At 41.7% G+C, this 18,732-nt stretch overlaps 1 protein-coding gene across 1 annotated transcript in view; it reads right to left on the bottom strand.

Annotated features, from left to right (window-relative positions):
• Nucleotides 1-18,732, bottom strand: part of LOC122932882 (membrane-associated phosphatidylinositol transfer protein 3-like) — a 787,926-nt gene that overhangs the window by 394,653 nt on the left and 374,541 nt on the right. Inside the window, exon 3 of the mRNA XM_044287536.1 lies at nt 9,668-9,775. Coding sequence (XP_044143471.1) covers nt 9,668-9,775 — 108 coding nt within the window. The remainder of the gene's footprint in view (nt 1-9,667; nt 9,776-18,732) is intronic.

The following is an 18,732-nucleotide window of genomic DNA, read 5'->3' as shown; positions in this document are numbered from 1 at the left end:
CAACAGACCACCAGCCTCCATCTTGCTTGAAGGTCTTGGCCGAAATCCCGTGCGGCGCAAGATTACATCATCACGCCAGCCAGCGTGATGACGTCATACGTCACTACACCAGCCGGCGTGATGTGGTAATCTCGCACCGCACAGGATTTCGGTCGAGACCTTCAAGCAAGATGGAGGCTGGTGTCCCGTTGCGAGAAAATGGAGGCGGTAAGTTTGATTACATATTTTTTTATTGTTAATTTTACACTCAGATGCCGCAATCATGTATGAATGCGGCATCTGAGGAGGACAATGACGGAGGCGGCGCTATCGCAGCTCCCTGTCATTGCACCCGCTACTTACAAAAAAATGCGCTTCGTGACGAAGTCATTCGTCGCGAAGCAAATTGTTTTGTGAAATTTGAGGAATCAGACGAATCAAACTTTTAAGAAATTTGCTCATCTCTAAATATGACCATCAATTATCTACCAATAAGCCCATTTCTCATAAAGTTCAAACCAACCATCGCACCAGCTACTGGGAAAATAATTCCCATTTAAAATCACATACTGATTAATTTACATGTCTTGATGAAGAATGTCTGATCTACACTCTTCAAGTCTTTAGACTAATCAAGAGGTATCTTCTTATGCTTTTATGTAGTTCTCAGACATCCTAGAAACCACTTCTACGACCATTACATGCGACTTACGGTAAGATTAGAGAAGTACCACAATATATTATTTTTATGCTAGTAACTTGCCAGTTCTTTATATTGCTGCTATAAGCTCTCCTGAAATAACAATTATGGATCATCTCTTCTTAGAACTCTGCATTGTGTTATTCCTCTGTTATTCCCCTTAGACCTCTTGCACACAAATATATTTTCATTCCGTGTCCATTCCGTTTTTGTTTTTTTTGCAGACTGTATACGGAACCATTAATTTCAATGGGTCAGCAAAAAAAAAATGGAAGTTACTTCGTGTGCATTCCGTTTCCGTATTTCCATATTTCCGTTCAGCAAAAAAATAGAACATGTCCTATTATTGTCCGCTTCACAGACAAGTATAGTACTGTTCTATTAGGGGCCAGCTGTTCAGTTTCGCAAAATACGGAATGCACATGGATGTCATCCGTATTTTTTGCGGATACGTTTTTTGCGGACCGCAAAATACATACGGTGTGCAAGAGGCCTTAGAAACATATGAATGAGGGGGGGGGGGGCTACACTGTGATCTTGGCTACGACACCTGTTGCGTGACTAATGTTCTCTATGTAGCAGTTCTCAAGTTAGTGCAACTGCGATCCCAGAATTGCAAATAATAAAAATCCAACTCTGCTGTATTTTTTTTGCATATCTGAGGTTAAGGTCACAGCAACTTGTGAGTAGCGCTGTAACCCCATTCATTTTAATGACTACATTGCTACGCAGTAATCATTGATCATTCAATGGGTTTCTCGGTCAAGATCGTCATGTGGCCCCTGCCTAAATTGACAACTGGATATTACCATTCCCAGTTTGACACTATCAGCACTGATTAGATGGTGTCAAACTATGAAAATAAACAACCCTAGCCTAACACTAATTATGTATAATTCATAAATTCATAATTTTTTTGTTGGAATAACAAAGGAACAGAACAACATACAGTTCTAAGAAAAGATGCTCCGGAATTGTTATTTCTTAGGGAATGCGATCATCTGCAGGCAGACATCAGGAGAGCTAACAGGTCCTCTTTTAGTGGTGAGGTTTGAAATTACACTAAATAGTATATATAGTATGATGTATCCGCAAATGAAACAAACTGCATAAGAGTATGAGAAGAAGAGAGAGAAAAATTAAAACAGGACTCTGTAAAAAATGGATCCTGTTGCATCAGTTGTCATCCGTTTGAGCTACCGGTATTTCCGTCTGAGATCTATTTTTAAACAGAAAAAAAATCCTGCATGCAATACTTTTTTTTCCATCTAAAAAACTGGATCTCAGACAGAAGTGGCTCAAATGGATCAACAACTGATGCATCAGGATCCGTTTTTTTTAAACAGGATCAATATTTTTTTCTCGGCATGCTAAATGGTGATATGAACTCAGAAGCTGAACCTCGGGCCAGCACATTTTTCATTCATTTTCATATATAAAGATATCAAAAAGGTTATTTGGGACTTCAATAAGTGTTTATTTACATGACCATATTAATGTTTTGTCTGCAAAACGTGGCTCCCAAAAAAATACGGATGACATCCGTGTTGCGTCCAATGTCACAATGCCTTTTCTTGTCAGCAAAACGGACAATAATAGGACACATTCTATCTCTTTTGCAGGACTCTGGAATGGACATATGGATGTGGAAAGCACACAGTGTGCTGTCCGCATTCTTTACTGCCCCATTGAAATGAATGGGTCCACATCTGATCTGCAAAAATGCGATTTGGATGTGGAGCAAAAATACGGTTGTGTGAATGGGGTCAAAGTAAACTGATAATAACTGGTTTATACAGCTATAACATACTTCAAATGACATGTAAGACATCATGTATACAGCAAGAAGATAGTGAAGGAGCGTAACTGTAAGTTTAAAGCCTCCAAAAGCTGGGCTCTTCCAAATCCAATCAATCTCAGTATATAGAAGCACTACAGAAGATGAAGGCAAATAAATGTGGATTTATTCATTCATGTTCACTAGACAAAATTTCAGCTCTTCATCATTGACGATGGTTCCATTGAGAAGCTGAAACCTTGCCTTCTGAACAATTCATGAATAAATCCACATTGGCTTTTGGCATCTTTACAAGTGACACCCACCTGTGGTCACCCTCAGATGTGGCATGTGAATGGTTAGACGGAGGGAGCGCTCTCTCCTTGTAACCAAGTTTTCCCCTAGTGATTGCGGGGCGCCAAGTGGTTGTCATACCATGTTAGGACTCCTTTTATGTCCTCCCTCATAATACATAAAAAAATAAAAAAAAAACTGTTCATCATATACAGTATAAAAAAATAAACATAATTATTGACACATCTGAAAATGTCCCAAATATCAATAAATAATTCCTGATGCCAGAATTGCTGTTGTTTGGTCACTCTGTCTCCCCTAAAAAATTTACTAAAAAATGTAATAAAAATCAAATGTCCCCCAAAATGGTACCAATAAAAACTAAAGCTCACCCCCCAAAACAAAATCCCTCACACAGCTCAGAAAAATAAAAAAGTTATATTTTTTATACATATTTAAAAGCAATAAAACATATAATAAACTACAGGGGGGGCGGAGCCTGCATCGGTCTGAGATGGCCGCACTTTGCTGAGCTCCTGCACTGCTGCCGTCCATATCATCAGCTACCAGTAGCTACCAGCCGTAACATGGTGAAAATTGGCAACCAAAGGAGTGGTGATCACTCGGTCCAGCAAAAGACCTTGCCAGCGAGTGGAGAGATGGACAAATTTGTGAAAAAAGCGGCGGCCGCGTTTGTAGCGCGGGATTCTAAGATGGCGCCGTCTCAACCTACGCAGCTCCACAGAGCCAACACGCAGGAGAAGTCCGACGAAGACAGCGAGACAGACGAGCCGCAAGGTAAAGGCTCTCTTCCCATAACCCGACACTACTTGAAACACACCTTGTGTAAAGCCATGGAACCGATACTCACCGAGATAGCGGCCATGCGTCAAGACATGAGGCAAGTGGGGGACAGAGTGGAAGCCCTCGAGACCCATCAGATCTTGGTGATGGAACACCAGACAGCCACAACATCTTCATTGCAGAAGTGCAGCGCCTATCTCAATGAACTCCATATTGCCCTGGAAGACCAGGAGAACAGGGGGCGCCGCAATAACCTCAGGATACGAGGGATCCCAGAAGCGGTAGCCCCAGGAGACATCCCAAATGCTGTCAAACACCTTTGCATATCGCTCCTAGGTCCAAACTTTACTCCAGAAATAATATTGGAGAGAGCCCATAGGGCTTTACGCCCAAAGCCTAAAGCAGAAGATCCCCCTAGGGATATAATCTGTAAATTCCTTAACTTCCAGGTCAAAGCCGCGGTTCAAGAAGCAGCTAGAAACCGCCCTGATATTGTATTTGAAGGGGCACAAATATCTATCTATCAGGATTTGGCCCCCTCTACACTCAGAAAGCGCCGGATCATGAAACCTTTAACAGAATGGCTAAGGGCTAATAAGATCCTATACAAGTGGAACTTTCCGTTTGGGCTATCTTTTACTCAGGAAGGGCGCCGTTTCACTATCACTTCACATTCGGATCTTGATGCAATGTACGATGTTTTGCAAATTCCTCCTTTCCAGATTGAGACCTGGGACTTATTTCAAGATATTGCTGCCCTCCCTGAAGTCCCGACCGTTACGCCTTTCACTTTGCTGCACACCCCTAAAGCCCACAAAACGAGTAAAAGAAGTAAACAACTAACTCCAAAGAGACTTTCTCAAGACCAGTAAACCTACCAAGGATCAATCCTGTGTTACCACTGTCATAACCTGCTTCCTGAACTCTTTCCCTATATTTTAGAACGGACGACGGCGGATACCCTACGGATTGGACTTGTTTCAGCGATTCCTGGAGAAGTCTTACCCTCTTAGAGTACCTTACTGTCTGTCCGTTTTACTTATTCTTCCCACTCTCCCATCCCTTATGGCGATCTGTTACCTGCTCGCTTCTGTCACATAATCTCACTTTTCATGCCTATTTGCTATTGCCTTTGCATAATCTTCAATGGCAAACTTGCCTAGTTCCTACCACTAGTTCATAGTCTCTCTCCATAAATGCTCAACACCTTCTTTATTATCATAAGGCTTTAACGTCCCATGTAGGCTGCTTATTACTGTGCTGGACGGCACATAACTCGGTCAGTTGACCTTATCCCCCCCAAGATGTCTAGTTTAGGGGTGACCCTATGCTTGAAATGTTCTTTTTTCTTTGTTCTAATGTTTTACTTTTTTCCCCGGTTTGTTATAAAAGTACATGACACAAGGGCCACATCACAGTAGAGGACCCCACACCAACTTATGGACCCTATCCATTTCTTCTGACCATCCGACTGACACCTTACCGGTAAGTGCTCTCCCCTGGGGGACTGACACATTGATACGCCTCGTTCCCCACTCACTAATCGCTCATGGCTGATCTACGAATCGCCTCCTATAACGTGAGAGGATTTAACTCTCCTTCTAAGAGAAGCCAAGTTTTAGCGATGTTACACAAAGAGGGATCGGATGTGTTGCTTCTCCAGGAGACACACTTCAGGTTTAATCATTACCCCAACCTGGAATTCTCACACTATCCTGTGTGGTTCCATTGTGGTGGTAACTCATCAGCATCAGGTGGTGTTAGTATTGGTTTTAGAAGAAAAGTCCCATTTAAATACTCGCAACATCTTCAAGATCCAGAAGGGAGATACCTTCTAGTGAAAGGATCTATAGGCCCTCATACATACACATTTATAAATTTGTATGCCCCTAACACCAAACAAACTTCATGGATTTCCAACATGTATACGACCATTGAGTCCTTCAAAGAAGGTATTGTTGTGTTGGGAGGCGATCTTAATATAGCGTTTGACCCACAGCTTGACTTATCCTCCCATAAATCAGCTCACTCACTGAACTCACTGAGACGGGTGAGGGATGTTTTTTGGAAATTACATCTGGTTGACTCATGGCGCACCCTGCATCCTAGTGTGGTAGACTATACCTTTTTTTCACATGTCCACAATACATACCACCGTATCGACTACTTGTTTGTGTCCAAGGAACACCTCCAGCACTGTTCGGCAGCTGAGATCGGATCTATTCATATATCTGACCATGCCCCTGTATTCCTCACAGTCAAGTCCCCTACGCGCAATACCTCACGCTTCAATTGGCGTTTAAACGAATCCATTATAGGAGACCCCCAAATCATTAAAAAAATATCTTCCCTACTAGAGGAATACTTTAAACTAAACACCGATCCATCTCTCTCCCCTCAAATCCTGTGGGATGCACATAAACCTTTCATAAGGGGACACTTTATTAGCATTGGATCCTACGTTAAGAAGCTCAGGGAACAAAAGATAGCCTCTCTCCTCACTAAAATCAAAAAACTCGAGACTTTACACAAACGTTCATTAGCCGATTCTCAACGTCAAGACCTCTCTAGTCTTAGAGCAGAATTGAAAGCTTTATTGGATGCAAAATCCGCAAAATACTATCTGAACTCGCAGCATAAATTCTATGCTCACGGCGATAAGACCACTAAGTTCTTGATGAATAGAATTAAGGCGAGAAGGGACGCAATTACATACACCAGCTAAGTTCCCCAACGGGTGAAACCACCTTCTCCACAAACCAAATAGCTGATCAATTCAGAACATTCTATGAAGAGCTCTATAATATCCCATCCCCTTCATCCCCTGATACTCATCTGTCCCTAATCTCCTCCTTTCTTGAGGCGAATACCCTCCCTACACTCACCGATACTCAGAAAACTCTTCTAGCAGCTCCCTTTTCAACCGAGGAGCTTTCGGTAGCTCTCTCCCAAATGCCCTTGGGAAAAAGTCCTGGCCCTGACGGCCTCCCGTCATCATATTACAAAACCTTTAAGACCCAATTACTCCCGCATCTTCTTGAGGTATGCAACTCTGCGTTACAAGGTAAGGCCCTTTCTAGAGATATGACAACTGCACACATAGCACTGATCCCCAAGGAAGGAAAAGATCCCAAACTCTGCGCTAACTACAGACCTATTTCCCTCTTAAATATAGATCTCAAGCTATTAGCTAAAATGTTAGCCAACCGGCTTGCAAACTTCCTTCCTTCCTTGATACATGGGGACCAGGTAGGGCTTTGTCCGTAATAGGGAGGGCAAAGATAACACTACGAGAGTTATCAATGCAATGTGCTATGCTAAACATACCTCCTCTCCTCTCTTGTTGCTTAGTACCGACGCAGAAAAAGCGTTTGACAGAATCAATTGGACTTATCTGAGACAAGTACTTTTATGATTTGGCCTGCCTGGTCCCTTTGTTCAAGCGATCTTTGCTATGTATGCACAGGCCACAGCCCTGGTAATGGTTAATGGTAGTCTCTCCTTGCCCTTCCACATACACAACGGTACCCGCCAAGGTTGCCCCTTGTCTCCCCTCCTATTTGTTCTGGCAATGGAACCCCTTTTATCTACATTTCGGAATGATCATAATATTAAAGGTACTACTTTGGGAGGAAGAGACCACAAAATTGCGGCTTTCGCCGATGATGTTATGATCATGACAACAAATCCCACTACTTCTCTACCCCACATACAAAACCATTTACAACACTATAGTTCCATTTCTAACTTTAAGATAAACACTAGCAAATCGCTGATCCTTACGTTAGGAATATCCACTCTTACTAAGTCCATACTGATGGAAAACTCCCCTTTTAATTGGTCTTCCCCAACCATCACCTATCTGGGAGTTAAAATCGGCCCTCAAATCTCAGACCTCTTCTCCCTAAACTACATCCCCCTTAAAAACTCTCTATTTAAAGCTATAGACAATTTACAGACTAGGGCACCCATGCTATCCTGGTTTGGACGTAAAAACCTTCTCACCTCATTGATCTTACCGCGTCTCACATACCTCCAACAGGTCCTCCCTATCCCCTTACCCAAATCCTTCTACACATCTTTGAAACAAAAGTTCAGAACTTTCATATGGAATGGCAAGAAAGCCAGACTCTCATACAAACTCTTAGCCCACCCACGCCAGTTAGGCGGTATCGGCCTCCCAGACCCAGAACTTTATGGGATAGCAATAAGGTTAGCTAGAGCAGTCGACTGGCTCCGTAACCCTACTAACAAACCTTGGGTGAGCCTTGAACAAAGCATACTTGACATTCCGTTTCGGACAGTCTTACTGGGTCATCAATTTCCCCCCTATATACCTCTATCAAACTTCCCAATTTTGAAAGCAACGATAGATGCTTGGAGATGGCTGAATTCTTCTCATTGCTCAGTTCCCTTCCCTTCACCTATACTGAATGTTGCAGATATCTTAGGCACGTCCTCCCCAACTCTATTGCGATCCTCCTCCAAACGTGTTAAATCTTCCTCCTTGCCCATAAGAAATCTCTTGGACTCTACGGGGAAACCCCTTGAGATTGATGCCATACATAACTTACTTAATCCCCACCCATGTGACCTTACTTTAATCCGTCACATTAGATCCTTTTTATTACGGAACAATACCGAAGGGGAACTTCTTCGACCAATAGGTTGGTTCGAAGCTCTTCTCATCAACCCCAAACCCCCGAGAAAGCTAATATCGCAAATACATAACAAACTGAGGACCTCGCCACTCATTGCGAAACCATCTTTCATTCATCACTGGGAAAGAGAAACCGGGATAACCATACCATTCAACGATCTGCCTGATTTATTCAACACTCCCCATAAGGCTTCCCGATGCGTACGCATTCAGGAAAATGGATACAAAATACTGACTCAATGGTATATAACTCCATCTAGATCTACCCATTTTACTGAATTCTCTTCTGACAAGTGCTGGAGGTGTTCCGAGGAGACTGGGACCTTCCTCCATATTTGGTGGAATTGCCCCGTAATTAGCAAATGGTGGTCGGACATTTTTCGCTTAAGCAACCAGATAAGCCGTGAATCCGTGAAGATGTCCCCACTGGGAGCACTGCTGTCCCATTTTACAGACGCAAATCAACCCCCCCCTAGCTACCTCTTCAAGCAGCTCCTGAGTGCTGCTCGCCTACTTGTTCCCAAACATTGGCTCCAGACTTCATTACCAACAACTGACCAATGGAAACTTAAGGTGGACCAGCTCTACCGTTTTGAAGAGCTTTCTGCTTGGGAATCTCGCACACATCCAGCCTTCCTGAAGCGTTGGTCACTTTGGTCTACCTTTCGGTTTTCCAGCAACACATAACCATACTCCTTCCCTTGGTTATTTTTACTTTTTACCTCCAGTACCCGTAGCCATAAACCACATGAATCCCAGGCTTTCTAGGCCCCTTTTTGCCCATGATTATATGACTGCCATTGACATTTTAGATCAAAGTACATTAGTGCTTCCTAGGTTTAGATAGGTCCATTTACAGTTATAGGCCTTTGAACCGGTCTGGATAGCGCTATGATACACAATCTGAATTGAATGTGGTCAGCCTCATTGGACACTATACCCGGCTTTCGCCGGTTGGTCACAAATGTGCTTACTTCCTCTATATATGCTTGTATTCTATGCTACTGAGTATCATGTACCTCTTCCATGTTACATTATTCCCTGTAACCTACTGACTTGTTTTGATGCTATGAAAATAAAATAAACAAGTTTTATAAAAAAAAAAAAAAAAAAACATATAATAAACTACAGAAAAATAATAAAAATATAATTGTACTGATCCACAGAATAAGGTTAACATGTAAATTTTACCACACATTGAAATTCAAAAAACAAAACCCAAAAAATAAACGGTAATTTGCCTGTTTTTCCTGTTTAACCACACAATTTTTATTTACATTTTCACAATATATAGTTTGTAAAGCACATGAAATGGTGTCATTAGATATACAACTTGTCCTGCAAAAAAAAGCCCTGATATGGCTATGTCTAAGATAAAAAAAAAGTTATGGCTCTTAAAAAGTTGTGGCTGCTTACATTTCTCAAGGTGAGGTTATATTAAAGGCACTCTTACCTGGGCTTTCCTCCAACTTCCCAATTGTTTCAATCTGTTCAACTAAGTCATTGGAGTTCCACTGACTCATCCCAATAAGGATGGCACTTTTCCCTTCTACAATCTCCTCTGTAAAAATGAAACACATGGTGCTGTTATTAAGCATCTAAAGCTTGGCATGCAGAGAACACATGTAATTAAAGTTTCTTTTAACTGTTTATTTTTCTATGCAGAGCCTCAAAATCCCAGCTTCTCTTAATACAGTCATAAGTGATACATTTCTGACTGCCTGCAGCTGTCACTAGGGGGAGCTAAGGAGTTTATTACGAAACATATCTGCAAATCTGTCTTCACTATGCTCCCCCTAGTGGTGAATGCAGTAAAAGATAATTGTACTTAGTGGCTGTGCCATAGTATATAAACTATGGAATTAAATAGATATTCATGTAGTAATTAGCCTATTTGCAAACTGTATTTGACTGGGTAGTAGAGCGCGACATTGCAAAAACATAGTGGTTTGCCTTGAACTGCTGTGATTTCCCAACAGACACAAGTGAAGCACCAAAACAATATGTAATTTCTCTGCCTCCTGCTGCATGAAAACCCAGTCTTAATATTCACAAGCCATAAATAGGATAAAAAGGCTTAAAAAAATAATCTAGCACCTATGGGGGGGGGGGGGGGCTGTTGGGCCAATATCGGGGAAGAGAGTAGCACTATGGGGGCATTTTGTCTACTGGTGGCACAAAACAGGGGTATTTTGTACAGGCACTCATAAGGAGACATATTTTTATACTGGCATACATTATGGGGAGCACTATGGGGACACTGGCTCTACTCTAAGAGGGGGTATTTTTTGCACTGGCACAAAGAAGGGGACATTTTTGTACTGGCACACATAACGGGTTACTTTGGGCACTGGCACACATTATAAGAAGTTTTTTTTGTGCTGGAAGGGTGCACAGAGTAGCCTAGACCCGCCTTCAGTGCACGTAATTGCTCATTTGCATATGGATTAAAAGTACTCTTTTTTCAGAATGAAGCAGTCGATCCCTAACTGAAAGGTATCATTACATTCAGATGAGCTATCCCTACAAGGCTTTGTGCCAGTTTTAGCTGTAAATTTCCTAGTGAAAGCCCTTCTAAAGAATTGAGATCACTTATAAAACACTTTATAATCCAAAATTAATAATATACAGTGTTTCCTTGCAGATTGCTGTATTTTACAAACTTCTCGTTCTCGTTCTCGTTCATATTCCTGCATATTCTCCCTGTATTCTCTATGGTTTAGAAAATATATTTTTTATAAACCCATTCTCTGTTTTAGATCTATTTGAATCCATGGCTTGGTAGTAAGCACAGTTTCCTCCATTAACCTTTTCCAAGCAGTTCTTTAATTCCTGCAAGTGATATCAGACATAATACCGCCACTCCAGTGTAAATCAGATATGTTAAACTTGTTGCTATATTTTTGCAGATACAAGAACCAGTAATACACCGGTGGCATCGCAGCAGCACCAGGCGGCCAGAGCAACACCGTGAATGGATGGACACGCTACTATTGTCAAGTCCTCTGGTTTCCATAGTTACATTTCAAAGCCTTGCAGCAAATACCCATGTGGTGAGAGGCTGCTGTGGTTCGAAAGAATACGGTCAAGAATAAATCCAATAATAGCTGCTCATTAAGAGGACAATAATAAACAGATTTCACAGTGGTTCTCTATAAACCCTTCCCCTTTACAGATAAGGAGGCTAATGATATTAATTTGTGAATGATATACTACAGTATTTAAGTTGCCCATTATATAAGCCATTATATAAGACATAACAAGCTGTTATTGACCTCCGGGTGTTTGGCAATTGCATATTGAGAGATGTAGTCCTGCAAGATGTTTAAAGGGGTTGTCTCATTTGAGACAATGGGGACATATCGCTAGGATATGACCCCATTGTTTGATAGGTGCAGGTCCCACCTCTGCACCTGCACCTATATCGAGAATGGAGCGGGACAAAGTGGTGGCTGGAGGACTCCGGTCCGGCCACCACCAAGCGCTCTAACCATAGAAGTGAATGGGAGCACACTGCACATGACTGGCCACTGCTTTCATTCACTTCTATGGGCCTGATGGAAATAGCTGAACCAGCGCTCGGCTATTTTCAGCAGCCCCACATAAATGCATGCGCAGTGTGCCCTCCATTACTTTAAGGGTTCCAGTTAGAAGATAGGTGCAGGTCCCAGCAGTGTGACCCGCACCTATCAGACAATGGGGGCATAGGGTTGTCCTATTACAAGAACTTATACCCGTTGTGGGAATCAGCTCTGGTAGAGGCAGGATTGGCCGGCTTGCGAACAGTCAGAGACAGTGACACTTGGGATGAAGTCCAAAGAAAGTCCCACTTTATTGTGGTTTAAAATAGCAAAAACAAAAGGCCTTTACGTTTTAGGCAAAAACACAAAAGAAAACCTGCTTGTCTGAGCACTATCTAAACAGTGTTTCAGTAACTGTCCTAAACATGGCACTGTCAGCCTTGTAGTTCATCACAGCAAGCTACTCATATGCACCAGCATATCAGATCCAGGTCTCTCTCAGCTCACTCTCTGACCCAGCGTCTTTATGAAAGTGCTACAGGTGTAGCTAATCAAGCAGCAAGCTAGATCTCTTGTCAGAAGTGGACTGTGGATTGGGGAACCCGCCCAACTCTTCTCCAATCCAAACCCCCAGGCCCTATGTTGGCTTTTTACAAAGCCACCTCAGGAAAGCTTGGGCTTTCCGCTACATACTAGGCACTCCCTGGAGCTTAAGCTGCATATGACAGGATTCTGGGGGGAAAATACCTGCCATCAATCACTTTACCTGTGACTGTCTCACACCGTCTACAGGAAGGGGGATAAAAGTCTGGTCAGCTGTGGTCCGTCCACTGGTGACATTGTCAATCACGAGAATGGGACCTCATGTACCCCATTTGAATGAAGTGGCTGACATGCATGTGCATCCGCAACTCCTCTGTGGGACTACCGAATATAGTTGAGTGCTTGTACTCAGCTTTCTTTGGCCATCCAGTAGAGTTGAATAGATTGGCGGACACATGAGTGTCTTAATTTTTTTATGCTTCTGCTCCATACAAACTGGGAAGCATGAGTCTCCATTCTTGTGATTCGTGGTGGGACCCAGCAGTCAGATTCTTGCTGATTAGACATATCTCCTGTCATGTGCGTGAGAATAAATTCTTGTCATGGACAATCCCTTTAAGAATATGAACCAAATTGACACAGTGTACAACATGAATACATGAATATGCATATTACTATGTGTTTCTATATAGGAAGGATATTTATCATAGAAATGTCGATTTATGGTCAAGAAGTTCAAGGAAATAGTGAAAAGATACCAAGAATTAAAAGAATGAACAGAAAAGCACAAAACACTTCCCTTAATCTCTATTCTTTTGATACAACTGCATGTAAGAATAGAAAAAAACCTAATGAATTCTTCTTTACTTATTCCAGGAGATCCGCTATGTCTACCTCATCCTCATGATCCTGTGTTTGGTTGCACGACAAATGCCTACAGCACAAGCCTCCCTCCCCTGCTCTGCCAACAGTGCAGGACACAAGAACTATTAAAGCCAACCTCTTGGATAAGTCCAACTTTATCAGACATTTACCAGCTAAAAAGGAAGATATCTGTAAGAGTTTAACCGCTGTGTGCTCTGCAGGACTTCTACAAGACTGTTTTAGGAACTTACAGAAAATCCTAAGTGGGCAAGATGTTCTCCTGTATACTTGCATGTATCATTCATTTGTAGGTTTAGTGTTCTTTTAAACATAGGAAAGTAAGTAAACAGTGATAGATTATTATGTCCTTGCTTTTAAAGCACTGCCAAATATGATATTACAAATACTTTAAAAAAAAGTCTAATATAAAATCACGATTATTACATAAAATCAGCCTTTTATGGCACTGAGGTACTACTCCTTGTGTAAAAATTATCAAAATAAATGGATGTTTGCTAATTTACTTTTAGCACATACAGTACTTAAAGGGGTTCTTTGGTTTCATAATGATTTTTTTCTCTGCCCAGACTACACCAAAAACTTATTTTTTTTTGCCCTACGTGCCTATTTTTATGTCAACACTTTCCTTCCCCTTTTCTTGGCATCACTGCCTCCTGGCAGGATGTGTACAAGCAGAACTTCCTGTTTTCTTCCACTTCCTGTTGGATTTTCTGCTTTACACAATGTGTCACAGGGCTTGCTCCTCCTGCTACACTGTTATCTCTGCAGTAGTCATGCCCCCTACACCTCCCATTTTTATGTTAACCAGGCAGAGAAAGCCCTGTGAAACATTACAGAGCAAAGCATGCTGGGTTTGGTTAGAAGACACAGAAGGAAGCACAAAGTTATCCATGCAAAGAACAGGGGAAGATGCGGACATGAAATACAAATATATGGGGAAATTAGATGAGGTGTCTGGGGTACTCATGGCAGATAAAAAAAAATATTATGAAACAAGAGAACCCCTTTAATATCTGTGCCCTACTGGGGCATTGTACATTGGTCCATGATTCATAATATATGTTATGTTTACCTGTACAAGTCTAGCAATTCAGCGAACAATAGTCATTTACCAGTACATACATTGCATTCAGTCCTATTTCTATGTATTCTGCTCCACCCTCTGAAAACTTTAACTTATGCTGCTCTCCAACAAAGTTCAGCTGTCACTGATGTACCGAGACATACGAATGTCCTAGCGAAAGTGAGTGGCAGGAGATCTTTGAGACTGGCAACACGTGGTCTGATTTGACATGTTTACCTTATGGATCAATAGGCATCTGTGTTGTTTATGGTACTGGCCACATCCTTAACTTCCAGGTGTTGCTAATGTGGTCATTTAGCTTTCCCTATTTATAGTAGTGATGAGCGGCATAGGCAATATTAGAATTTGCAATATTTTGCAAATTTTTGGCCGAATATTCGCCATAAATTAGCAAATTCGAAAACTCATGCTCTCCAGTTATTTTTTTACTTCATTACGAAAATCAGCAATGTAATATATTTGCGATAAAAATTCACGATTAGAATATTCGCGATCAACACTAAGGGATAGGCAACTTTACTATTGGTTGCTATGGATGTTGCTAAGTGCCGATATTCTCAAAAAATTTGCGATAAATTTGCAAAACATTTGCGATTAGAATATTCACGATCAACACTAGTCACAAATACGAATATATAGCACTATATTCTAAATATTCTCTAATTCTGGAAGTGGCGATATTTGCGATTAGAATTTGCAATTCAAATATTCATGCTCAACACTAATTTATAGTTGTTACTCCCACAATTCTGTGCGGTGTATAGGTTCAGTTGAACCGGTGGATATCTGGTGTTTGGATCTCGGCTGAGGTCCTGGTGCTGCCATAGCTTCTTGGACGTGTTACATTTCCCTTTTGTATTTTATTTAGACTTTTCTGTGTGTTGCATTTCCTTGTTGTTTTGTATTAGGCCTCATGGAGACTCCCGTTCATCCTTCCTTTTGGAGAAACAGGTTGTCTCATTCCTGTCATTAGTACCAGGGTCCTGTATATGAACTCACTTACCTTTTGCCTTTTGGTTCTGTTCATACTGGTAGCCAGTCAGGGCTTTGGTTATGGTTTTCACTAGGAGGTGTCCATCTTCCTTCCCTAGTTTTCAGGCCTTATTTTCTTTCCCCTTTCCCTCCTATGTTCGGTATGGGGTTTCCCTCCCACATTAGAGCGTGACAGCAGCAGCTTTTCTTACGTTGATTGAGATCCTTTTCCTTTGTTTTAAATGCTTACTATATGACATATTAGTATGGTTTATCAAATAGCATTTAACCAGACTAAAATAATTTCAACCATAAAACCACCGACTTCACCTTTACTTTTTTTTTAGCTTTCTTACTTATATAGCTATAGTTTGCGAAATAAACAAAATTGTCCATTTTGGCAGTTAATGCACTTCCCATGAGGATAACTGTATGGCCAACAGGCAACATGCATGCTGCCATTAGCTCTCTTATGCTAACTCATGATTGGGACTTGCTTCCTTCTTTTACTCCTGAGGTTCCTAGCTCTCTATTCTTCCCCTGGTGTGGGAACCCCAGCAACACTTCACTCCTTCCTTTTCTTTCCTCTTTTTCATTCTTAGTCATTACTTTTCTTCCTCTCTCTGCCTTTTTGTTCTTATGAAGTTGCTTTATGTATCACTGTCTGTTACTATTGAGGATAGCTGATACCTATACCTGTAATCTTTAACTGGCCACTATCCATTTACCCATAGACATTCAGTATATGTCACTGTCACTCTGATAATGCTGATGGTGTCTTGGCGTTAAAGAGCTTGAAAGGGGTTGGATATAGTCCTAGGAGATTCCAGAGTGTTATACATGTTTTTTTCTGGACAAATGGGGCACTTTAGATTTGGGTCAAATTTATTTGAACCTGAATTGAATCTGCAAGAAATTCAGTTATTTCTAATTTTTGTACCATTTTGTAAGTCAACATTGCGTTTATCTTATGTCCGCCCATATCAGGCAATACCATATTTGTATATTTGTCTACTTTTAAGAATAATTATTTAAAGGGGTTTTCCAAGGTTTTTGAACTGATGACCTATCTGATCAGTGGGGCCTGACACCTGGGACCCCCGGCGATTAGCTGTTTGAGAAGGCACCAGTGCTCGCAGTACCGCCGCGGTCTTGTCTCAGCTTTTTCTAGACAATGTGACGTCACATTCATTGGTCACATGCCCTAAGCGCAGCTCAGCTCCAATGAAGCGAATGGGCGGAGCTGTCATATCGAGTAAAACCGCTATCAAATGGACGGGTGTACATGGCTGTGCTTGGTGAGCTGAGAGAAGGCCGTGGTGCTACTGCATGCATCGGTGCCTTCTCAAACAACTGATCGCCGGGGGTCCCAAGTGTCAGGTCCCCACTGATCAGATAGGTCATCAGTTCAAAAATTCTCAGAAACTCTTTTAAACCTTACCCAAAAGTACAGGCCAAGCTCCAATAAAGATAGCCAATGTACATCTATTAATAAATAGTGCCATCAGCATTACAAATAGAGTGCCATCAGACAGCCTAACCATCTATAATGTCAGCAGAGACACACCAGGAAATTCCATGAGAGTAAGGAACTATGACATTTATGTATTTTTATACAACATATGCTTTTTCAATTCATAGACCTGTGCCACCTGTTAAAGAGCTTCAGCAAATCTAGATTTGCACTAAATGCTGGAAGCTGCAACAGGAAGTTATAACAATGTTTCAGTCTAATGTGCTGATGCAGAAGAGGGACATGCAGAACACTCAAGCGCCCATGCACATTTTAATAGTCTCGATGGAGTTTCTTTATAACATACTCATTATCTCTTTTGCACATAGCATTATTCATATTCTCGTGTTAAATGTCCCCCCACCCTTGCCCATCTTCAGGGTTGAGCACATATGCTGTGCTGCTTGAAAAGATCACTGATCTCTGCATAAGTATTCATCTCATGTCTCTTACCAGATTGCTGAACGTTCTTGCATATTGTAATGACATCAAAATAATATCACTCCATTCAGTTTACAACAATGCTCCCTATCCTGATGTTTAATCTTGATAATGCAACCCAGGGGTGCTACCGTGTCCAGGAAAATGTCCACAGAGTTCTTCATTATCTCCCGTCATCCAGTGATGCATCTAATACATTTCTGATTGCGTGACATTTAATACAACGCATTATATGAAGACGTGTCAGCGGATTTTGAGAGAAAATAAATTACTCCTGTCCTGTATCATTTCACTACTTCTCCATTAAATCTAGTTAAAGGGGTAATTATCAGTAAAAGTGTAAACCATGGTATCTGCCTTTATTTCTTTGTGCTGAGATTTCTATATTGTAAGGAGTAGGAACTGCTTAGTAACAAGCATTCGAGACAAAGGAATTAAGAAGACTAAAATGACTTTAAAGATTAAATATATTCACTGATCTAACACCTGAAATACATGGAAAGAAGGAAATCAGATTGTAAAGAAAGATCAGATGCTGGCACAGTATGTTGAATGTTCCTGTTAAGACGAAAAGGGGTTTATGAGATTAGAGAAAAAGGTCAGAAGCAGTGTCACTCTTGTCCATGAGCAGTGCAGCTCACTCTAAACTTAAAGGGGCTTCACCACATTTATAAATTCTTCCCATCTACAGGACAGAGGATAACTAATCAATGAGGGTTCGACTTCTGAGATCACCACGTATTTCACAAATGCAGGTTCCATTATCTCACCTGAATTGAGTGGCGGGTTGAGGGCTGACAGAGATTGCTGAGCACTGAACTTAGCTATTTCTACCCATCCCGTAGCAAATAAATGGATCCGTACCGCATATGCTCCACCTAATGCTCCATTCAGGCTGTCATGATGGTACTCTGTGTCTGCCGCCGTTCCTCTATCTGGGGCAGGCACAGGCACCACATCACTCACCTAGCTTCTGCCTGGCAGTTGGGGCCCTCCAACAGCGGGACAAGCTGCCAAACTCTAGTGTCCCACAATGCAGGACACTGCTAGGCCTCTTCTTGTGTTCCACAGGGCACACGTATTCCCTGGCCCTTAAAGGGCCAGCACACCTGAACACTAGTTGCACCAGTCAATTGATGGAATTCTGTGGGTATTTAAGGTACCTCTTCCTTGAGAGGTATGCCTGATCAATGGGTCTTTCTACCTTGCTAAATTTTACAAAGGTGCTGCAATCCATTTATCTGCCCATCTACCAACTTCTGCCTGATTTCCAGATTCTGAACCTGTCCCATGTTCCCTGACTTTTGGACTGTTTCACAGATTCACACCTACTCTATTCGCCCTGATCTCATGATGTTATTGTCTACGAGTTCACCAGTTCCCTCAGTGCCCTGCACTGGTGTCTTTGATCCCCTTGAGTCAGCATCTAACCTACATCAAGAGGTAGTAGTCTGGTGCCTTCCCTGCAGCGAAGACCAGATCCAAGTATAGGGATTAAAGGGTTAATACCAGGGATCCACCAGGATAACACCCTTAGGTGTAGCCCATAGCCAAATCTA

The sequence above is a fragment of the Bufo gargarizans genome, chromosome 3, assembly GCF_014858855.1.
Source record: "Bufo gargarizans isolate SCDJY-AF-19 chromosome 3, ASM1485885v1, whole genome shotgun sequence".
NCBI lineage: Eukaryota > Metazoa > Chordata > Amphibia > Anura > Bufonidae > Bufo > Bufo gargarizans.
The sequence above is the reverse complement of the archived record's forward strand: the minus strand, read 5'-3'. Positions and strand labels throughout refer to the sequence as shown.